The 24,679-nt window shown below is 40.4% G+C and overlaps 1 protein-coding gene across 2 annotated transcripts in view; it reads right to left on the bottom strand.

Annotated features, from left to right (window-relative positions):
- ankrd13b (ankyrin repeat domain 13B) overlaps positions 1–24,679 on the bottom strand; it is a 368,410-nt gene that overhangs the window by 25,655 nt on the left and 318,076 nt on the right. For both annotated transcript variants that reach the window (XM_060847952.1, XM_060847953.1), the window contains exons 9-11: positions 22,072–22,136; positions 20,399–20,529; positions 3,687–3,844 (exon numbers count right to left, since the gene is read on the bottom strand). In XM_060847952.1, the coding sequence (XP_060703935.1) occupies positions 3,687–3,844; positions 20,399–20,529; positions 22,072–22,136 (354 nt within the window). The remainder of the gene's footprint in view (positions 1–3,686; positions 3,845–20,398; positions 20,530–22,071; positions 22,137–24,679) is intronic.

Below are 24,679 nucleotides of genomic sequence, written 5' to 3'. Positions count from 1 at the left end.
GTACATCCACTAGTTAGCCTTTATGTATGGAATATGTTACTTCCTCAAAGAATTCAAGTAAATTGGTTGACATGATTTCCCTTTCACAAAACCATGTTGACTCTGTCTGATTACCTATAACTTGTTTAGTTTTTTGCTCTAAGAATAATAGCTTCCAAGGTCCTCCCTATGGCAGTTGTTGTTAACTGGCCTGTAGATTCCTATTCTTTGTCTCCCTCCTTTTTGAATAAAGGAGTCACATTCTCTATTCCCTATTCTTATGGAACCTTCCCTGAACTTGGAAAACTTTGGAAAATAAAACCCAATCGATCAACCACCTGACTAGTTACTTCTTTTCAGAACCAGCCCATAGATCCAACAATTTTCTTGGGAGTACTTCCCTGATGATTGTAATTGTCTTGCATTCAACTCTCCCTTCCATTTCCTGGTTTACAGCTATTTCTGAATTGTTACTCACATCCTCTTTATTGAAGACTGAAACAAAAACCTATTCAATTATATTCTTATTTTTCATTATTAATTCCCCAGACTCACTTCCTATTTGACCAAAATTGACTTTGTTAACTCTTCTTTTTAAATATCTATAGGAAATCTTACTATCTTTTTAAAACATTTCTTGCTAGTTTTCTCTCAGACTCTAATCGTTCACTCCTTGATAATCTTTTCATGGTTTTATTTGAAATATTCTATGCGATATTGTAGTGGTAGACTTAAAAAATTATGTCTTCAAACCAGATAATTAAGGGTTAATCATTAAGTGTTAACTGGACATGACAGTGAGTGATTATAACAAAGTGGAAAAGTCCAGGAAAACAGGCCCAATGTGAAAACAGTCTGTTTTGACCGAAAGGTATGAACTTATCAATGGGAACCATTTTAAAGAGCCATTACATGGGACCACCATGACATGCTGTTTCAGCATAATGGAATTCTGGGAAAGTATTGAAAGTACCACAGAATGATGATTATACATGTAATCCTAGATTCAGAATAGCATTAATATTGGGGATGTGGCCCTATTTAGGGGCATTCACCTTGGACCAGATTGCAAATGGTGCCAGGAACCCCAAGTTCTCCACCAGCTGTCGTAAAGCAGGGTCCCTGATGGGCAGGAGGCAGTGAAACTCACTGTTGAACACATCTAAAGTAGTTTCAACACTCATTAGTTTGCACATGTTTCTAATATTTCTGAAGTAGATTACTGTTTAATAAAGTTATTGCTATTATGTGTACATATTTATTGCTTTATGTACAAAGACATTTATCACAATATAGTAATTTTCTATTTAATATATTCATCACCACTTAATATGTATAGTACCACCAGTAAACATATTAATTAGTATCATTTAACTCATAGAGTTATATCCCACCGATCCCACTATCAAACCACAGCAAATCCTCATGTAATTGAATTGATTTTATTTAAGCTTAATACTACTGTAAGTGTAGTATTTAGTTAACCACAGACTACTTATTTAGTTAACCACAGATTGTAAGTTCTCACTTCGGAATTTTAATTTTTTATTGAAATATGATCAGAGTCAAAAAAATCCAAGTTAATCAGGTAACCAGTGGGAGTTGGGGGATTTAACCACGATAGTTTCCTTCTTTTCCGTTCTTATGGTGTGGATCTCTTTTTAGGAGTTTTGCACCATCAAACAGCAACAACATGCATCCGAATATCGCGTTCAATTCTGTTAGAGGAAGGATGTTGTGAAACTTGAATGGGTTCAGAAAAGATTTAAAAGGATGTTGCCAGGTTTTTAGTGTTTGAGCTATAGGGAGAGGCCGAATAGGCTGGGGCTTTTTTTCGCTGGAGCGTTGAAGACTGAGGGGTGACCTTATAGAAGTTTATAAAATCATGGGGGGCATGGATCAAGTGACTATCTAAGGTCTTTTTCCCAAGGTAGCAGAGTCCAAAACTAAAGGGCATAGGTTTAATGTGAGGGGGAAACATTTAAAAGACACCTAAGGGACAACTTTTTCATGCAGAAGGTGGTGCATGTATGGAATGAGCTGCAAGAGGAAGTGATGGAGGCTGACACAATTAGACTAGTTAAAAGGCATCTGGATGGATATATGAATTGGAAGAGTCTAGAGGGATATGGGCCAAATGCTGGCAAATGGGACTGGAGTAATTTAGGGTATCTGATCAGCATGGATGTGTCGGACAAAAGGGTCTATTTCTGTGCTGTACAGCTGTATGACAATAATATGATATATGTTTTTGCTGGAACTATGGTCAAATTAATATATTGATAAGCTCTTTTTTTTGAGACAGTCAGTGAGCAGCCATTGGAATTGGTGTTCGTGGTATACATCAGATGGACTGTCATTTGTTAGAGAATAATCGTCAAAGCTCAAATATTAAATATTTTGCTGCATTCTCAGCAAACATTTTACACTGTTGGTGTTTGCAAAGTGATTGAAAGGAAGAGGATGTGGTAGGTACTGAGCAATTCTGGGAGAGAAGGGAGGGATCAGGAATAAAGGCTTCAGTTTCCTGTTGGACATAGGACAAAAAACACACATATGTTGCCTCCGACTCGCCACATCTTATCAAATTATTTCTGAGAAAGGCCAGAGCAGTTTGTTTGAAGAATATAACAGACCCAAAGTCAAGTGTCAGTCTGATGCAATCTGAGCAATATCAGATCCACTTAGAAAGCCCCAAGATAAGGTGGTGTGATTTATTATTTTTCTCATTTATGAGGTGGTTCTGTTCCGAAATGTTTGCGTCATGCTATTGCTAACTCGATATCCAGTGGTGGAGGGAAATTCCTGAGCATAAAGGAATGAGGGCAGCTGAATACAAACTATTGTGATCTGCCTCAGACCTTGCAATTTATCATCACCCTGAACAGTCAAAAACAATTTCAACTAATATGTCCAAAAAGGGTCAATATGTCTGACTGTACAGTATTCCTTCAGTACTGCAGATGAATACTAGCGCAGGTTAATCATTGAAGTGAAGAGGATGCAAACTGTTTAACTGAAGCAAGAATGATGGCTGAATTATTCAGTCACAAAGTTGCATGGGTGTATATTATAGGTTTCTATAATGCTTGAAATCTGAAGAAATTAGAAAATGCCAGTGACTTGGTTTTGTTGGTACAAACTGTGGTGGGATCAACACTAGGAAAGGTACTGCAGATAACTCCTGTATAGCACTTGCACCATGGCCCAGGAGGAGCAGAGAGGGGAGGGTACAACACTTTGCACTTCAGATGTCAATGAGATTTTTTTAAAAAGAGCAAGGAATGGAATTCAACAATTTTCTGCTAAGTTTTCTGACCTTGAAACACTGAGCTTTCCTAAGGGTAAAAAAATTGGATATTAAAAACATCTGTTGATCTCCCAAACCTTTCCAAGCAAATAACCACCAAAGGAGCTTAGGGTATATCTGGTTCGAATGATTTCCCACATGAAATGCCTGAACAGCAGCTCTAAAGGAACAGGCTATGTTAAACACAGTTCCATCCTAGCAACTGTGTTGCAGGTCCCAAGCCAGTGTCAGCAATAACACAGGAACTGCAACTTTCATTTACAGGAAGGCAATAATAAGCTCTTAAGAATTTAAAATTCATTATTCTCTTTGATATGTATGAGTTTGGTTAATTTTTGGATGTAACATTCTGAAAGAGAAATGCACGAAAATGCAGAATTTATATTCAGTTGCTCACCTATTTTGACTGGAAATCCTGGAGGGAGCCGAAGAGTGATAAAGTCCCTAAGTTTAGCAAAAAGTGCATTGCTTATTGCCATAAGGTCGATGATGGGAGCTACCTGCTCAGAGAGGGAAAGTGGGTGATCCTCACATAGCCAGAGTTTTGCTTTGAACCTTGACAAAGAGATAAGGAGAGACAAAATTAGTGCATGAACACTGTGTTTCTTTTTATGTGTGCTATATAAACAGCTTAATGAAAAAAACCATGTGAAAAGGGAAATGTTGCTTCTTTTGAACCAGTCTTAATAAACAATTCCTGGAATGGTTAACATTCATATTATGTTAATAAAGCATTTATTATTTGGAATTGAATGAGTCGTACTGCATATGTTACCAACACACATTAAGACTGTTATTCCATTGCAATGCTACACCTATGATAGAAATGGTACAGTAAGTATTTGATTGTGCAGCCACATTTGTATAATGTTAGTTTTATTTGAATGATTTAAATTTCTGATTATATTCTAACATCCTACAGACATCTACTGGCATGGTCGTGAAATTTAACATTATTATGTCTACACTTTAATAGTTTAATTATTTTATTGTTTCTAATTTGGAAGACCTTTAGCATCCCACCGTAGTAATTTCTGGTCCATTTCAAGCACCCTCAGATTAAAAGGACAGCCCTGCTCCCACAAGTATCAACATCCCTTGAGGTTGAATACCTGAACCTGCATGAGAGAGGCTAGTCATTTCTGCCATTGGTAGAGTTTGCTCACTTTCCCTCGGCACCATGCCAATGCCTCACCTGCCCTTGAGCTAAGAATGTCTTCTATTTAGTATATGGAGCCTTGGTGGTATAGTTTCTCCTGCCTATGTACTCTCCTGTTTGGGAGGTCCTGCTCTGGCTGTGCTATTGAGTATAATGATAAGATTATTCATTCACTGTCAGTAAAAATGTTCTTCAATACATCAATAATGAATTACTTGGTGCACAGTGACTATTATGTAGGCATAACATGTGGTGCCAGTATCAATGTAATGGCTGAATGGCCTTCCTTTGTAAAGCAAGTTGTATGATTCTGTGATGTCGAAAATGAGGAAACATTTAATAACATTGTTCCAAACAGCTAATTTTAACTGCTATTTGTTAGGAATTATATCAGGGCTTCAAGAACTAATGAATATGTACTTCACAAAGATTATGACATGGGTAGTGCTAACTTGTAAAGTTGTGACATGAATTGTTATATACTCATAGTTGTAGACATTACCAGTTGAATGTCAATTTACCTGATTCTGGTTCTTTGTGGATTATTTATGCAGGTGCCAGGAAACAGACAAGCTTTCTCTGCTACCTGCTGTGCAATAAACATTCTCTATTAATTGAGTGAAATAAGCATGGTTTAAGGAAGCAATCAATCATTCACCAGAACTGACTGAAACTACTCAGCTTCTGTATGATTCAGTGGCTCTGGTCATTGTTCAATAGTCATGTTAAGGGAAAAAATGGCCTCTATGTCTGAAATAATTGTGTTTAATAACAGCAACAATACAACTGCCCAGTTAAATTTTTAAAAGTGGAATAATTCAACAAGAAATATCTGCTGAGCCATTATTAAAATTTCCTGCTCTGTCTGAAATGGTGTAAGTAACCTCATGATGTAGTCAAGTCTCTTTGAGGGGTTAAACCTACTACCGTTTCCACCAGAGCTAGAATTGATCATTTTCCCGTAATAGTCTTGGATATTGTGATGGAATCCAGGGGAGGAAGCGTGGGTGAGCTGTTTTCCAACCAGTTGACCTGGTCCTAGTTTCAATGTTCGTTTTGTTTTTTTGATTTTCACCAGGCTTCACTGAAGTGGAAACTGAAACTTCAGATTTTTAGGAAAGGAAGGCTGTCTGAGAAACTGAAACTAGTTTTAATCAAACAAAGGCACTAGGTCATAACAAAATTCAAAATCTTTTCCATTTCGTTCCATTCTTGGAATTGCGTGTTATGTTTGTGAATTTCTTGGTTCCAGTGGGACTATGACAATATTGCTCTGCACAAAGTGGTTGTTAGATTAGCCTATGTACCGACAGTCACTGGCCTTCCAAGTCATTGCATGTGAAATAATAGGAGATGTTTCTCATGTAGCACAGTATGCATGCAAATATTTGAAGTCTTTCAAATTATGCATTTACTCAGCATGCATTACATTTGGAAAATTGGCCAATTTTCATCATAATAAATAAGTTATGAGTATATAAAATTCAAAAACAATTTTGTCCCATCTGCCTTCAGCAGTCTGACAGTTTCATACATAAATATTGAAAAAACCTTGAAAGATGTTGATGGCTCATTAGTAAACCCACAGCATAACAGTAGTTCATTGTAAATGAGGAGTGACTGCAGTTAAAAATCTTAAAGTCAACTGATCAGTTGTTAAACCATAGCAAAATTCCTTGAATTGCATTGTAGCTGAACCAATATAACTCCATTAAGAAACCAACCAGTCTTAAATGCGCTAGATGTCATACTGGAAAGTGCTTTTTTTGGAAAATCTACTATAAAAACTTGCTTATCTCAATGGCTGCAAATATAGATTCTGTTCACTACATCTTTGTTCATGCCTTTAATCTCTATCCCATCCTGCTCACTCAACTAACCATTGCCAGTTTGGACTTTGCCAGCAGACCAATAATCATTGCCCTCTCTACATTTCACTACACATGTTTGTTTAAATAAGAACAAGCCCCTTGCCATCTATTAACTTTTTGTGGGTAATTGATTTTGTTATGTCCAACATAAGCATGAAGATACTAAAACATGTTTAAAGTGGACAAAACAATTTTGAAGACAATACATGTAACTTCAGACAGACTCAAAGCTCATCCAGATACTGAAGTAAAATGTGGACAATCTGCTGATGAATTCAAAAGTTCCTGTGCTGAGGATGACCATCAAGAGAAAAGGTCTGTCACATGGTAGTCAATTCATCTTTCTCCTTCACCTTTGTCACAGAGATCTCAAAACTCAATATCTTTACATGAAAAGCATTCAATGCTTTTGAATTGAATCTGTCACTCAAGTCAGCAGACCCTGGCTGTCTCAAAAATCTTAAAGGATGGAAGGCCACAACACAGGATGGGTATCAATCATCTCCACCGTATTTGGGAAAGCACGTTGGACTATAAATCATATAATTAAGGCAACCATTCTCGTATGTGGTTTTAAAAATTACAGCAGAAACCTGTTGGACCAGAAAATATAAACCAAATGCAAGTCCGAATCCAAGTTCCTGCGAGTTGTCAGATTATGGATGAGAGACAGTTTCCTGCAACTAACAATGAACAAACTAACGGCATTATTTTTTGACTCCACCAAATCCTTACCGTTCTCACCATAGTCATTTCCCTCTCCTATCACTGTCTCCATTTGAATCAGATTGTCTGTTTCCTCAACGGCCAGTTTGAGCCCAAAGCTGAGAATCTGGTCCAAAAAAGCTCTTTATCAGAAAGAATACCTACCTTTGCCCTTAATTCCATCTACCTGCTAAAAATCCTTTCAATGCATATTCCAAAGATATGGAGATGCCAATGTTGGTCTGGAGTGGACAAAGTTAAAAATCTCACAATGTCAGGTTATAGTCCAACAGGTTTATTTGGAAGTACTAGCTTTTGGAACGTTGCTCATTCATCAGGTAGCTGTGGAATAGGATCATAAGACACAGATTTTATAGCAAAAAGATCATAGTGTCATGCAACTGAAATTATATTTTGAACAAATCTAGAATGCTAGTAAGTCTTTCATCTTTTAGAATGGGTTGTAGGATTTGGTTCATTAATATGTAAATCCCAGAACCGCTTTTAAGTCACATTCTCAAGATAACTTAAGGTTTTATTAAAAAAAAGTGACATCACAGCTCAGACATTGCAATAAAGGTGTGAGGTTAAAGTCTGTCTGTATCCCAAACTTGAGTCAGACTGGTTCTATTTCCAAAGTGGTATTTATAAAATGTTACATGGATTGACTGCCTGCAAATTGAGCACTTCTGGAGCAAAATAGAATATATCTGCAAATATAATTCTGCAAATACAAATTCACCCTATAGACTGTGTGTGTGTGTGTGTGTGTGTGTGTGTGTGTATGAGAGAAGGTCTGCGTGAGTGTGTGAGTATATAACAGTGTGTGTATGAGAGTGTATAATGCTGTGGGGTCACCTGTACTGCGAAATGAATCCAAGGCCCTGGTTGAGGCAGTCCCCATGGGTACCGAACTGGGCTATCAGCCTCTGCTCGGTCATTTTGCATTGTTGCGTATCCCGAAGTCCACCTTGGAGGATGGACACCCGAAGATCTGAGGCTGAATGTCCCTGACCGCTGAAGTGGTCCCTGACTGGGAAGGAACACCCCTAACTGATGATTTTTGCACGGAGTCCATTCATCCATTGTTGTTGTGCTTGCTCAGTCTCGAGGTCAGGCAGCATCCAAGGAGCAGGAGAATCGACGTTTCGGGCATAAGCCCTTCTTCAGGAATGAGGAGGGTGTGCCAAGCAGGCTAAGATAAAGAAGTGTTCAGCCACAGGGCGGTTGGGTTGGTTGGTGCGGGTGTCCCAGAGGTGTTCTCTGAAACGTTCCGCAAGTAGGTGGCCTGTCTCCCCAATGTAGAGGAGGCCACATCGGGTGCAGCGGATGCAGTAAATGACGTGTGTGGAGGTGCAGGGGAATTTGTGATGAATATGGAAGGATCCCTTGGGGCCTTGGAGGGAAGTGAGGGAGGAGGTATGGGCGCAAGTTTTGCATTTCTTGCGGTTGCAGGGGAAGGTGCCGGGAGTGGAGGTTGGATTGTGGGGGGGTGTGGACCTGATGAGGGAGTCGCGGAGGGAGTGGTCTTTCCGGAATGCTGATCAGGGAGGGGCGGGGAGGGAAATATATCCTTGGTGGTGGGGTCTGTCCCCCTTAGTCCAAGAACTCCTCACCTACGTTCGGGACACCACCCACGCCCTGCACCCGGCCCCCAGTGCCTTATCTTCACCATGTACATCCAGTCCCTATACACCTCCATCCCCCATCACGAAGGCCTCAAAGCTGTCCGCTTCTTCCTTTCCTGCCGAACCAACCAGTACTCTTCCACTGACACCCTCCTTCGACTGACTGAACTGTTCCTCACTCTGAACAACTTCTCTTTCCAATCCTCCATGGAGTAGCCATGGGCACCCGCATGGGCCCCAGCTATGTTTGCCTCTTCATCGGATATGTGGAACAGCCCATCTTCTGCAGCTACACTGGCACCACCCCCCATCTTTTTCTCTGCTACATCGATGACTGTATCGGCGCTGCCTCGTGCTCCCGCGAGGAGGTTGAACAGTTCATCCACTTTACTAACACCTTCCACCCCGACCTCAAATTTACCTGGACTGTCTCAGACTCCTCCCTCCCCTTCCGAGACCTCTCCATTTCTATCTCGGGCGACCGAATCAACACAGACATTTACTGTAAACCGACCGACTCCCACAGCTACCTAGACTACACCTCCTCCCACCCTTCCCCCTGTAAAAATGCCATCCCATATTCCCAAATCCTTCGTCTCCACCGCATCTGCTCCCAGGAGGACCAATTCCAATACCGAACAGATAGCCTCCTTCTTCAAAGACCGCAATTTCCCCTCAGACGTAGTTGAAGATGCTCTCCACCGCATCTCCTCCACTTCCCGCTCCTTCGCCCTTGAACCCCGCCCATCCAATCTCCACCAGGACAGAACCCCACTGGTCCTCACCCCACCAACCTCCAGATACATCGTATCATCCTTTGTCATTTCCGCCACTTCCAAACAGACCCCACCACCAAGGATATATTTCCCGACCTGCCTGACCTGCTGCACTTTTCCAGCAACACATTTTTCAGCTCTGATCTCCAGCATCTGCAGTCCTCACTTCCTCTGCTGAGTCTCACCAATGTACCATGCCTCAGGGCGTCCTTGCCTGCAGCATATGAGATAGACAAAGTTGGCCGAGACACATGAGTACATGGGTGGTGTGCCCATGTATAATGGTAGTATTTATGTTGCCACGCTGACACGTCTTGTGGTGGTTGCCTTGTCAGGTTGTACGGTGTTGTGGTCGATGTTGGCCTGAGGCTGGGCAGTTTGCTGTGAACAATTGTCTGTTTAAGGTTTGGTGGTTGTTTAAAGGCGAGAAGTGAAGGCGTAGGGAACGTCTTGGCAATGAGCTCATCCTCGTTGACAATGTGTTGCATCATTGATGCAGGACAACATCGATCACAGCACTGCACAACCCTGTTATGGCAACCACTGCAAGACATGTCAGAGATTCGACACAGATATCACCATTACACGTGGGCACACCACCCACCATGTATGCGGCAGGTACTCATGTGACTCAGCCAACGTGTCTATCTCATACACTGCAGGCAAGGATGCACCAAGGCATGGTACATTTGTGAGACCAAGCAGATGCTACAACAATGGATGAATGGACACCACGCAACAATCACCAGACAGGGATGTTTCCTCCCAGTCGGGGAACACTTCAGCGGTCAGGGACACTTGGCCTCGGATCGTTGGGTGACCATCCTCCAAGACAGACTGCGGGATACCCAACAACACAGAGTGGCCAAGCAGAGGCTAATAGCCAAGTTCAGTTCCCATGAGGATGGCCTCAACTGGGACCTTGGGTTCATGTCATACTACAGGTGACCCCACTATACTATACACACTCTCTCACACGTACATACACTTTCATACTCACATACTCACGCAGACCCTCTCTCAGACACACACACACACTCAATCAAGTACGCACAAATGCAAACACACACTGTCTCACGTGCAATAACACTCACTTGCACACACTCACTCTCTCTCATTCACACACACATATATAAGTTATGAGGTGAATTTGCATTTCAGAATTGTATTTGCAGATACATTCTATGTTGCTCAGAAAGCATGCAACCTGCAGGCAGTCAATGCAGGCAGTCCATCCACATTACATTTAATAAATTTCTACTTTGGAAATAGAACTAGTCTGACTCAAGATTGGGAAACAGACAGACTCTAACCTCACACCTTTAATGCATCATCTGAGCTGAGATGTCACCTTTTTTTATAAACCCTTAAGTTATCTCGAGAATGTTACTTCAAGGAAGTTCTGGGATTTACGTATTAATGAACCGAAACCTACAACCCATTCTAAAAGATAAAAGACTTAACAGCAATTTAGGTTTGTTCAATATATCACTTCAGTTGCATGACACTGTAATCTTTTGCTATAAATTCTGTGTCTTATGATCCTGCTCCACAACTACCTGATGAAGGAGCAATGCTCCGAAAGCTAGTACTTCCAAATAGATCAGTTGGACTATAACCTGGTGTTGTGTGATTTTTAACTTATTCCAAATATTTCTTTGCTGGGCACATAGTCTGAAGCCCTCCATAAACACTAGTTATATTTTATTTAATCATAGTATGTGGACATTGATGTCTAAGTCAGAAATTTATTGCCCATCCCGAATTGCTCTGAAGATGGGGGAAGCTACCTTCTTGAGCTGCTACAGTCCTTGAGCCGTAGGGAGAGCCACAGTGCTGTTAGAAAAGGAAAGCTAAGATTTAGACCCAGCAACTTGGTGGTGTTCCCATGCATCTGTTCCTCTCGTCATTCTAGGGAATAGAATTTGTGGGTGTTATAGATGCTGTCAGAGGCTCCTTCAGTGCATCTTGTAGATGGTATACCCTGCCACCATTGTATGTTAATGGTAAAGGGAGTGTAGGTGGTGGATAGTGTGCCAGCCAAGAGAGATGCTTTGTCCTGGATGGTCCCAAGCTCCTTGAGTGTTCTTGGAACTGTACCCATTCAGGCAAGTGGAGAATATTCCATCATATTCTTGACTTGTGCCTTGAAGATGGTGGACAGGCTTTGGGGTGTGAGTTACTCGCCACAGAACTCCTAGCCTTTATCCTCCTGTTGTAGCCACAAAGCTCAGTTTATCCCAAACTCTGCTGCCGCTGCCTTTCCATGCACCAGGTTCCACTCACCATTTGCTCTGTCTGTGTTGGCCCATTGGTTCTTGGTGGAGAAAGTGAGGTCTGCAGATGCTGGAGATCAGTGCTGAAAATGTGTTGTTGGAAAAGTGCAGCAGGTCAGGCAGCATCCAAGGAACAGGAAATTCGCCGTTTCGGGCATAAGCCCTTCTTCAGGAATTCCTGAAGAAGGGCTTATGCCCGAAACGTCGAATTTCCTGTTCCTTGGATGCTGTCTGACCTGCTGCGCTTTTCCAGCAACACATTTTCAGCATTGGTTCTTGGTGTCTTAAAAGCATCATTTGAGATTTTTAGCTGCATGTTTAAAATCATGATCTCACTCTTCCTAACTTTGTTAACATCCTCCAATATTATATTTGCCCATTAAGATTCTCCATACCTCCAAATGGCCTTTAGAAATTCCCCTTCACCCCCACCTTTGCTGGCTGTCTCCTCAGTTTTGTATTCTGGAATGCTGTCATTAAATTTCTCTGACTCTCCAATTCCTTTAGGATGGACGTCCTTGATCAGACTTTTGGCCACCTCATCTAATCTTCTCCTCATTGGATCAGTATCCATTGCCTTTTAGATTACACCTCTGTGAAATATCATAGAGTCACAGAGAGATGTATAGCATGGAAACAGACCCTTCTGTCCAACTCATCCATGCTGACCAGATATCCCAACACAATCTGGTCCCACCTGCCAGCACCCAGCCCACGTCCCTCCAAACCCTTCCTATTCATATACCCATCCAGGTGCCTTTTAAATGTTGCAATTGTACCAGCCTCCACCACTTCCTCTGGCAGCTCATTCCACACTCTGCGTGAAAAAATTGCCCCTTAGGTTTCTTTTATATCTTTCCCCTCTCACCCTAAACCTATGCCCTCAAGTTCTGGACTTTCCCCCACCCCAGGGAAAAGAACTTGTCTATTTATACTATCCATGCCCCTCATGATTTTATAAACCTCTATGAGGTCACCCCTCAGCCTCCGATGCTCCAGGGAAAACAGCCCCAGCCTATTCAACCTCTACCTATACTCAAATCCTCCAACCCTGGCAACATGCTTGTCAATCTTTTCTGACTTGACTGGTTCCCAAATGGGTCATCCTATGATCAGGAAAATTCATTCTCCAATCTGTGGAGTTTAGAACAATGAGGTAACTTCATTGAAACATAAGATATTCTGAAGGGGCTTTACAGAACAGACAGTGAGAAAATATGTTGAATGGCTTGTGAGTCAAAAACACTCGGCAGAGTTTCAGGGTAAAGGACTGGCGATTTACAACTGAGAAGGATTTTTTTTCCATTCGGAGGGTTGAGATGCTTTGGAATTCTCTTAGTCAGAAGCCTGTGGATTCTGCAGGGTTAAGTATACTTAAGGCAGAGATAGATTGAGTTTTAGTTCTCGAGGCATTGAGGGATATGAAGAGATAAGGCACAAAATCAGCTACAACCCTGGAGTAGGCTTGAGAGGTCTTTAAGGAGAAAGTGAGGTCTGCAGATGCTGGAGATCAGAACTGAAAATGTGTTGCTGAAAAAGCGCAGCAGGTCAGGCAGCATCCAGGGAACAGGAGATTCGACGTTTCGGGCATAAGCCCTTCATAATTCCTGAAGAAGGGCTTATGCCCGAAACGTCGAATCTCCTGTTCCCTGGATGTTGCCTGACCTGCTGCGCTTTTTCAGCAACACATTTTCAGCTTGAGAGGTCTTTAGTCTACTTTTGCTCTTAAAGTAGGTTTCACTTCCTGTTGAAGTTCAAATGTGTTTAGCAATTACTTGTTTAAGTGAGGTAGGACAACCAAGCACCAAGGGTTTGATGCCTTCTGGATAGAGGAGGAATATTGACAAAGGCCTCATCTCACTAAAGTGCTCAACTTCAAACAGGTATTGTTTAAGACCATAAGATGTTGGAATCGAATTAGGCCATTCACCCATTGAATCTGCTCCACCATGCAATAAGATCTTGGCTGCTCTGATAATCCTCAACTCCATTTTCCTGCAGTTTCCCAGACACCTTGATTCCTTTACTGATTAAAACTCAGTCAGTCTTGGATCAAATTATTGACCAACCTTGAAAGTTCTCTGGGGTAAAGAATTCCACAGATTCATTACCCTGAGACAGAAGAAATTCCTATGCCTGATAAGAGTGGCCCCTTATCCTGAAATAATGTCCGCGCTCCTATGCTCATCTCTGAGGGGAATCATCCTCTCGACGTCCATCCTGTCAAGTCCCCTAAGAATCATCCGTGTTTTAATAAAGGTCACCTATCAATCTTCTAAACTTCAATGCATATACACCCAATATCCTCAACCTGTCCTTACAAGAAAATTTCCCCATCCTTGGGATCAATCTAATACAGAGAAGGTTCCTTGCCTCCATTGCCACTATATCATTCCTTTAGACCGCTTTGGTAAAGTGTTCTAAATTAAATTAGACAAACTATAACATGCAAACCTTTGTTATTCTGGCAGATTTCTTTGTTGGTCAGAATGAAGAGACATTTCCCTGCATTGACATCTGTGACAATACACCACAATTGCCATGATGATTAAGTGATATGTTCGAAGCTGCATTGCCATGCGTATGAAGGACACCATTGGAGAAGCTCAATATTGCAGCATCTAATACAACTATCCACTAAACCATTGTGAGAGCTGAAAGAATATTGTAAGTTGCCATGGTTTGTAATCACAGTAGCAGAAGAGCAGCCTCGTGGTCCTGTTAGTGCACTTAGCCGCTATATTTCATGGCTCTCTTACATTAATCTGCATCCTATTTGTTGGTAAAGACCTGTCCACGAAGGTTACTTCACGAAGCCTATAATGTTTCTTGTTCCATCATTCATGTTGGCAATCTGTTCCACATACACACCGTCCTTTTAACTAAAGATAAGAATCTCTCCTGAACTATGTGCTGGCTCTGGATCTATACAATGATAGAAATGATGGCAAGCCTATTGTGTCATTCACTGAAATGGAAAGGCAGTAGGAGAGATCTGCAATGGACAGATATTGATCTATACAGACAGTTCGATGATTATGTTTGAGTATTTCTGAGCATCCCGACTAAGACCAGCAACACGCTCATCCCATGAAAGAGTTTTCTTTCTTAAAAAACCCAACGGTCTAAGCTCAGATTAGAGAACAGAGCTTAAACACAAATTGATTTAAGGCCACTTTTGTGTAATCTTTGAAAATGCTCCCCATTTCTTTTAATGTAGTATTTACAATATGTTACTTCATGTGTGAACCTTGATTTTCATGCTCATTCCCTGTAGCTTAAAACAAACTCTCAATTTGAGACAGAGGCAGGCAGTAACACAGAACAATTTACCAAGGTAGTGAAGGAAGAAACAACTGAAAACTGAAACAATTTACATAGCAAGAGCAAGATAATTGAATATTTATATTTTTTTATTATTCTTGCCCCTGAGTATTCAGTCTTTGGAGTAGGACTTAAAAATACTACCTGCTAACTCAGATGTGAGTTCCACAATTAACTCTAAGATCAGCCGAGAAGTAACTGATCAGGACAATATCTGTGTGTATCTAAGAAAGCTCATAAATTATAAAGTACCGGTATTCCCTTCTAGTTGACGTTTTGGATCTAATCAAGTTGGCAGTGGTATTGGGGGAGAGGTGGAGGAGTTGTTGGTGAGGATAGAGGCTTTAATAAGATTCTGGATTAGTGGTGCTGGAAGAGCACAGCAGCTCAGGCAGCATCCAAGGTACAGTGAAATCGACGTTTCGGGCAAAAGCCCTTCATCAGGAATGAAGGCAGAGAGCCTGAAGCGTGGAGAGATAAGCTAGGGGAGGGTGGGGGTGGGGAGAAAGAAGCATAGAGTACAATGGGTGAGTGGGGGAGGGGATGAAGGTGATAGGTCAGGGAGGAGAGGGTGGAGTGGATAGGTGGAAAAGGAGATGTAGGTAGGACAAGTCCGGACAAGTCATGGGGACAGTGCTGAGCTGGAAGTTTGGAACTCGGGTGAGGTGGGGGAAGGGGAAATGAGGAAACTTCAACCCCAGGGCATCAATGTGGACTTCAACGGTTTCCTTATTTCTCCTTCCCCCACTACACCCTAGTTCCAAACTTCCAGCTCAGCACTGTCCCCATGACTTGTCTGGACTTGTCCTACCTGCCTATCTCCTTTTCCACCTATCCACTCCACCCTCTCCTCCCTGACCTATCACCTTCATCCCCTCCCCCACTCATCCATTGTATTCTATGCTACTTTCTCCCCACCGCCACCCTCCTCCAGCTTATCTCTCCACGCTTCAGGCTCACTGCCTTTATTCCTGATGAAGGGCTTTTGCCCGAAACGTCGATTTCACTGTACCTTGGATGCTACCTGAACTGCTGTGCTCTTCCAGCACTACTAATCCAGAATCTGGTTTCCAGCATCTGCAGTCATTGTTTTTACCAGGCTTTAATAAGAGCAGAACTTCAACAATGAAAGACCAACAATTCAGTCACTACCTAGCTTTGTTTCAAAAGAGCATTTTATGCACGATCACTTTCTGCAGCATGTCATAAAAACACAGTGCTCCAGAAAATTGTTCTGTGATGTACCCTTTCCATTTGAAAATTGTCAATCTTTGGAGTTGATTTCAGTTTGCTGTACTTCAGAATATAGCAATCTATGAAACATGTGCAACTGTTCTGTTTGACAGAACAATATATTCCCAGATGAGATAACATGAGCAAAACAGTAATATTTTACTTACATCTTGTCATCAAAGTAATGATTTTATAATGAACTCTGTAATTTGCTATTTGCTTTGCTTTATGCTCTGTTTCCAACCTCAAATTTGCATGCATTTCACCGATAGGTGCTGATTTTATTTTGTTAAATTTACCCTAAATTACAACCATGATTACACAAAAGTATTTAATCGGCTGTAAAACACTTCAGGGTATCCTGAGGACATGGAAGGTTTTATATAAACGTTAAGCTATCTTTATTAATTAGAGCAGTATTGTTTCCAATCCAGTCCACAGGTAGTAAATATGATATATAGAAAGTGTGACAAACACAGATAACTGGACAAGTCAATGGGAGAAGTTCCCATTTTAGAAGGATAGCAAAATAATTAAGGAAAAAGACTGGAACACAACAAAAATAAAGATAACATGCTTCCATTGTAATAAGACTGGACCATACCAAATCACTGGAAGTTAAATGCGATACTAATTGTAGTAATAAGAATGTCTAGGGAATCTTCAGAAAATGAGGCGGCCGGAAAGGATATAGGTATTAAAACTGTAGTAGTGGTACAAGGAGAACGATTCCTTGGAATGTACAGACCGGAAGGTGGCTCAGGAAGTCATGAGGATTACTTTTGAATATTGAGCAGGAGATTCAGATCACTGAAGGTTCTGAGAATTTTATCTCAAAAAGAGAAGCATTTCCTTCTGAATCTAATCGAGAGGGAAAAACAATAAAGATATTGCTGTAGCAAGTCAATCAGTGATGTTAGCTGATGATACTACTTGCCTTTAAGAGGGGCTAATGAGCAAGAAAATACTACCGTATATACTCAAGTAATGGTCAAATTTTAAAACTACATTTTAAGGTTAAATTTATGGGGTCAACTGTTGCATGGATACTAATTTTGAGGAGCTGAAGTTCATGGCCATCAAAATTCATACAGTACCATTAGCAGAAACCCAACTGATCTCTTAATGAATGAAGGGGGAAAAAAAATGAATTATGGTAATTCTGAAGACCTGGAGGGGAACTCAACCAGCTTGCGGATTGGAAGATCAGGAGCTGGGCAGAACAACCAGCAGATTGGAAAGCTGGATTGGGGTGTGACGGCTGGCACACTGATTCATAATTGTTGACCTGTTATCTGTGAAGAACTAGGGTCGACTTTCACACAATATTTATGGAAAATTCCAGATTATTTGGCCAAAAATAGGGGGTCAACTTTTACATTAGATCAACTATTACTCAAGTATATACAGTAATTGGAGATAAAGAAGGCTTAATTTCCAGTCTCATTTTGCAGTGTTGGATTAAAGAGTAAGTTAGTAAATGGAGTAGTTATATTGGGAGGAGTAAAACAAATTCCTGCAGAAGAATTTGACTTTATTTTGGAAAAGGAACTGACAGTTTCACGAATATTGATCTCGCCAGTGGGGGTAAAATAAACTGAAATGTTACAGGAGGAATATCCTCGATTATTTCTTAAGTGTGTCTGGATTTCAGGTTCACAGAATTAGACAGGAAGAAAATTTAAACTGTGGAAAAGATTTAGAAACCTCAGGTTGTTAAATGAATTTGGAATTATAAACAGTCATATCCAATACTGTACTGAGAAGGTGAAACAGAAACAATACTTGAGTGTTAATATTTGAAAGGCAAAAAACAAATGAGGAAATGGAGACCACCTCAAATACCAGTCAATGTGGCGGTAGTTCCATTTGAGTGATTAATGGAATTTTACAAGTGGCTTGATAGGTCACTTAGGTATTAGGAAAACATGAGCTAAAATATTCAAATTTTGTTGGTCAGGGTTATATAAAGATGCGATGAAATTGTTGGTCAGGGTTACATAAAGATGTGATCAAAGTTTGGTAAACATGCCATCTATGGCAGGCAGTAGGGAAACCCTGACTCTGAATTACACCTGTGTCTTTAATTCTGAGACCAGCTTATGATTTAGCAAGGTCTTAATGCTTATTGTAGGACCACTATCTAAAACCAGGAATGAGAATCAATATCTTTTAATGATTATGGATGTTCCTACAAGATTTCCTAAAACAGTGCCTTTAGAAACAATTAGTGCAATCATGATAGTAGAAAGGTTAGCTCAATGTTTGTTTAAAGATATGGAGTACAAAAAAATTAAGGTTTTAACTTTATGTCCCAAATATTCAAAGAATTAAGAATAATTTTAGAATAAAATAGTTTACATCTTTTGCTTATCACCCATAATCTCAAGATGTATTGAAAAGACCATGATTAAAGCTTTTTGTCAATAATAGTGACTAGGATATAGGAATTTCTTTGTGATTGTTTACCATTAGGGATGCACCCAATAACTCCACAATGGCTTCTTTGTATTCAATGGATTCTTTTGAATCCTGAGAGTCGGGCTATCAACCACACAGGTGGAGGCTGTTTCACTACAAAATGGCAAGATGGGGATCAAATGGCCGATTCATTATTTTTTCAAAGAAACTGACCACATACAAAAAAATAGTCAATGATATAGAAAGTCAAATTGAATCTTGTATTGCTGTATATCATTTTGAAATATACATTACCAACACTGTGGAAGATACTGTTATTTATATGGCTCATAATGTTTGGATTTACTTGGAACAATTTTGGGACAAAAATTTACAGTTGTTTCATTGGAGCTTAATTCTCCAACTATATAATTTGAAACCTATTCATCTGTTGAAAGAAAATGAATATTATTGCAGACAATTTATCAAGACCAAATTTGCAGGACACCGAGTTCAGTGTGTACATGGACTTATGTAAAATATGGTTGCTGAGCAACTCATTGTTTGTTTAAAAACAATACATCACCACTGTTTGTATGACACAGAAATAGTTTTAAGATAGTGATATCTGGGCACAAAAATGTCTCTTAAAGATACATTTTCACTTTTGGGGAGAGTTATGATGTAAAGTGTGTGATTTATATATATATGAATATAATTTATTTTAGAGTTTGGATTTTGAACTAGTGGCATGTGGGTTTTGTTCAGTGTGTATAAAGAGCTTTAATTGTTAACTTGTCAATATTTCCAAAGCCGCAATTTTCTTTCAACCAGCATGAGAGAGAGAATTTCTTGTGTGAAAATGGATATTTGTATAATAGTGCCAGTTTTATGAGTTGTCAGAGTAAACAGTGAGGAGCATTAGCTTGCTTTCAGTTCAGAGAGTTCAGGATTTTTTTTGCCTTGGTGGAAACACATAATTTCGAAACTTTTGTTTCAGTTCACGAGTTCCTGATGGAAGTTAGATTAAACAGTTTCTCCAAGAGAAAGCAGTTTTCCCCAAGAAAAATTAGGTAATATGTTACTTCAGTGGAAGGATTTTATTTTGAAAGTTCCAGACCAGAAGTGTTTGTCTCAGCTTTAACCCTCAGTTGTAGCATTTTCAAAATCTGACGTTGAGCTACTTGTACAAAAGTCCAAAATATTGATGTAAATTATGAGTGATATTGATTCCAACATAATGTTTGTGGAGATGTATTCTCTACGTTCCTCCAATCTGAATAATTATCCTTTAATCTAAATTTCAACAATTTTTTTTAACGGATTTGCTCTCTATTCATTCTCTGACTCAACATATTCCTAACGTCAGTCCTGGGTTTACCCAGTGCTAACTTATTCAAGACCTTTTGCACATAAGTTACCGTGAAGCAACTTGGGGTATTTTGCTGTGTCAAAGGCACTACATAAATGCAAGCTATTTTCTCTGAGCTGGGTAAATATCACCACAATGCTGAGATTCAATTTAACTCCTCTGTCTGGTAACTTGAAACTGAGATCATAATTCTGGGTTTGTTTTATGGTAAGAAGAGAGCAGGGTTTTGTGTAAAACGTTACAGTGCATAGTAAAAGGGAGTAGCACTCCTATTATGGATTTGTCATATTATACCAGAGCATGTAACAGGAAATTGCAGTGTATTTATTAGCAATTACAGACAATAATAGAGGCTTTCAGCTTACTTCTGTGTTTTTGTGGTGAGCTCCATGGAACGTCCAATATCGCGACTTCCCAGGTCAAAGCTCGAGTTGAAGTACTCCTCCGGAGTAATGGATGTTGGATTGGTATTGCTGAATGTCTGAGTAATGAATGCCTGGATCACAAGATGATGACAAACTACATTACACAAGTTTGAGCACATATTACAAAGGGTTGGATTCAACACAATGAACCAGTAGCTCAACATAACTCAGTCTCATTGAATCAATCTGCAAACCAATTCAATCAAAGCATTGGGTTACCGATTGCAGTTTTCAACGGAGAGTGAGAGAACTAGGGATGTAACCATAAAAATGCCAAGGAAAGTCTCAAATAAAATAAACCCCTGTGACTTATTCAATCACTGTAAACTTGGACTGAAAGGCACAACATAACTCTCAAAGCTTTACTGAAGATCCTTGAAAATCCTAAAATAGAAACTAAATGAATGACTATGAACAAAGGGCCTTCTAGTGGAGGCAGAAGTGCAGGCAGATTAAAGCACAAGTGAGGGTTTGATTCACAGAGACTTTGCTGGTTGATTGGTTACTGCTTTCCACAAATGCTAACAGTTTGCTCAATTGGGTCCATAGTCAATAAAGTTTTCACAGGGGTTTTCCCAACACTTAGCACAGATGGCCAACAGAAACCTTGGAGCAACAACGCGCTTGGCTGCTTATGCTGATAGTATGACCATGAGAACCTGTAGAGGACTCCTTTCCCTTTCCAGCTATCCTTGTCCTAGCTGTAGAGTCATACAGCACGGAAACAGACCCTTCGGTCCAATCAGTCCATGTTGACCATAATCCTGAACTAAACTAGTCCCACCTGCCTACATTTGTCCCATTTCCTTCCAAACACTTTTCATTCGTGTACTTCTCCAAATATATTTTAAACGTTGTAACTGCACCTGCATCCATCACTTCCTCTGGAAGTTCACTCCACACGTGAACTACTCTGTGAAAAAATGTTGCCCCTCATGTCTTTTCTATATCTTTCTCATCTCATGCCCCATAGTCTTGAAATCCCTCAACCTAGGGAAAAGACACCTGCCATTCATGTGTAGCCCTCGTGATTTTATAAACCTCTATAAGGTCACCCCTTCAACTTCCTAAACTCCAGTGAAAAATGTTCCAGCCTCTCCTTATAACTCAAGTCTTTCACTCCAGCAACATCCTGGTATATCTTTTATGAACCCTCTCCAGCTTCATAATATCTTTCCTATAACAGGGAGACCATAAATAAATGGATATAAATTGGTAAATTTATAAATTTATCTACTGTAATTGGTACAGTTCTTTAACACAATGCACAACCAAATGCAAACCCAACCTCAGCACCTTTGAATCACCATTTAATTTGCAAAGTCTTCTCTCCTGGTCTTTCAAATATGGGCAGGGTCCTGCACTATTCAAAGTCAATGAGGTTCCTTATTGTAAAAATGACATTTTTCCAGCATTCGTATTTCCTGTGCATGACAAATTAAGTAGCACTTCTACCAAGAACATATTCCTGAAATACTGTATTTTAAGAGAAATTAGGTTTATAACATGCCACGAACTGATTGGAGATTATGAGTCAAAGTTAATACCATGCCATCTATAAACTATAACAAACACTTTGGCTGAGGCAACAGAACATAAGTTTCAATACAAACCCCATTGTGTGGTCCAACATGTTGTTCTGCAATTCCCAGGAAAGACTGGAGAGGTGTTTTACTGCCTGCAAAAGACAAGAGGTGTTCTTTTACTACAGTGTTTGCTCCATGACAGATGTGTTTACAATGATTGATCTCTGCATTCAGCATGCAAACCTGCTGAGTACCAACCGTTCGAATTTATTGTATTCTTTTGAGAGGCAAGACTTTGAATGAGATTTTATTCTTAAAGAAAACATAAAAAGGATCAATGAGGAATTCTGTTTCCACTTCATTCAGACTGAAGCTGTCATTGAGAAATGTGTGCTGAATGTTTTGATTCTTTGTCTTAAATCTTTGGTTTTTGGTTCAGCTCTCATACTCAACTGGTATATGAGCTATTTGTTTTATCATCATAATCCCCACTTTTAAACAATCTCCACCATTTGGGGTGCTCTAAGTGCAATGACTTGAACTGCACATGAACGTAGGGCTGAATCTTATATCTTTTAGGCTAAGTGCAGGCTGTGTCGAGCTTTTTTGTTTGAAAAATTTATTGCTGCAAAGCCCGGTGAGCTTTCTCACCTTATCTCACCAAACTCATTAACTACCTATCCCACCTTAACAGCATTCCTTGCATCTGATTTCATGTGCTATTCCAGGAACAACTCACCATTGCTGGGATATCCCGGAATTAACCGCATATTTTATCCCTTCGCCATATTTAAAAGGTGGTTGTACACCCGGACAAGTACTGTCAGTCTGGAGCTGCCCTGCACAGTTTCTCATATTTGCCCTCGATATAGCAAATAAAGGGAAAAGGAAACCCTGCTTTTCAGGCAGGGATCCTGCAGAGGGAGGCTGTCCTTGACCTTACTCTGTCAGGACCCCCTGAGCGAAGGCTATTTCCCTTTACTTGACTGAGGCCTCCTGACAACTGTGAGGAGCTTCCTCCCATTGGGTCTGCACAAAACAACAAGACAAAAGAAATACGAACCTCCAATGGAGAGGCAAAATGCAAAAAGGTAAGACGGGATTACTGTAAACATGATAGAAGTGCTCAGAGGGAACATGCACTAAGATAATGAGCAAAGAATGCAGAGACGCAGCCTGAGTTGCATATGGTCCCTGAGCACACCATGTCCTTACTGCAGCATTACAATGAGAGTTACTGGCCCAGCCCAAGATGGCAGCATTGAAATGCAGACGTAAATTGACCAGAGATGTGCCATGAGGACTATTAGAGGCTGGCCCATATCAGATACCCATAGATATAGGGTGTGTGTGTGACAGGAGCCTGTGGAATGTGCCCTGAAATGTTGGTGTCCACATGGAGGTCAGTCAGAGCAAGCACAAAGTAAATCTGCCAGGTACCCATTTGATCTCCATGCTGAGTGCTCTCGATGTCTAGCCTTCTTGGTGCGTTTGATAAGGTAGGGAGCAGAATAATATTGAGCTGCATTGGTTCTCTAATAGGGCTTTTAACAACCAATAACCCCCCTTTATTTAGTAATTCTGTGCTCCTGAGTGACAAACTCTCTGTGTTACTTGTCAAAAACATAAAAGATTAAGTGAATTTAAAAAAAAATCATTCATAGGATGAGGCCATCACTGGCTAGGTCAGCATGCATTCTCCCTCCCCAATTACCCAGAGGGCACTTAAAAGTCAACCACATTGCTGTGCGTCTGGAGTCCCATGTAGGCCAGACCAGGTAAGGACAGCAGTTTCCTTCCCAAAAGGGACATTAGTGAACCAGGTGGGTTTCTTCTTTCCTCCCCCCACCCCCCCAAACAATTGGCAATGGATTCGTGGTCTTCATTAGCCTTTTAAATCGATATTTTGTTTTACTGAATTCAAGTTCTACCATCTGCCATGGCAGGATATGAACCTGAGTCCCCAGAACATACCAGGGTTTCTGGATTAACAGGCCATTGCCTCCCCCTAATGCTCTTGATATTGGGCTTCATTGGGCTTCTCACCTGATCCTGCCACAAATCTCACAACAGTTCACGTTGCTCCAACCCTGTAAGATCCCACCTATAGTTTCCGATAATTAATGTCCAGCTAGTGAATGGTAAGTTTCAAGGTCAATCCAATTGAGTAATCATTAAATATGAATCAGTGTTGATTTATACTGATTGCTCTATGGAACTATGAAGTGTCAAATTGCTTTTACATCATTAACATGCTTTCAGAAGTAATGTTAAGTTTTTATAGTCCCCTTTCACTTAGTTTATGGATATAAACTTGTTTACCTTGAATGAGTTTAACTGATAGAAGCCACCACTTTCCAAATATTATATCTGGTGAGAGATGGCAACAGAGGAAACCTTTTTAATCCCAGGGACTAAAGCTACAGTTGCAACATATGTATTATATTTATAAGTGCAGACCCAAACTGCCTACAATCCCCTTCTAAGTGAGTGCTGAGATTTTGCAAACTTGTGGACAACTAACTGGACCAGAAAGCAATGCTATACAAAATACATTAGGTTGAGGGTTAAAAGTATGAAAAGGGAATGATGATAATAATAATAATAGGAATGGCTATAAATATGAACTGTAATTTTAAATTAATAGTCGAAGCTCTGAGTTGTCACAGATAAGGAGCCAGGATTTGTTGATGTG

This window comes from Hemiscyllium ocellatum, chromosome 31 (assembly GCF_020745735.1).
Source record: "Hemiscyllium ocellatum isolate sHemOce1 chromosome 31, sHemOce1.pat.X.cur, whole genome shotgun sequence".
Classification (NCBI taxonomy): domain Eukaryota; kingdom Metazoa; phylum Chordata; class Chondrichthyes; order Orectolobiformes; family Hemiscylliidae; genus Hemiscyllium; species Hemiscyllium ocellatum.
This window is presented reverse-complemented; position numbering and strand designations above follow the sequence as displayed.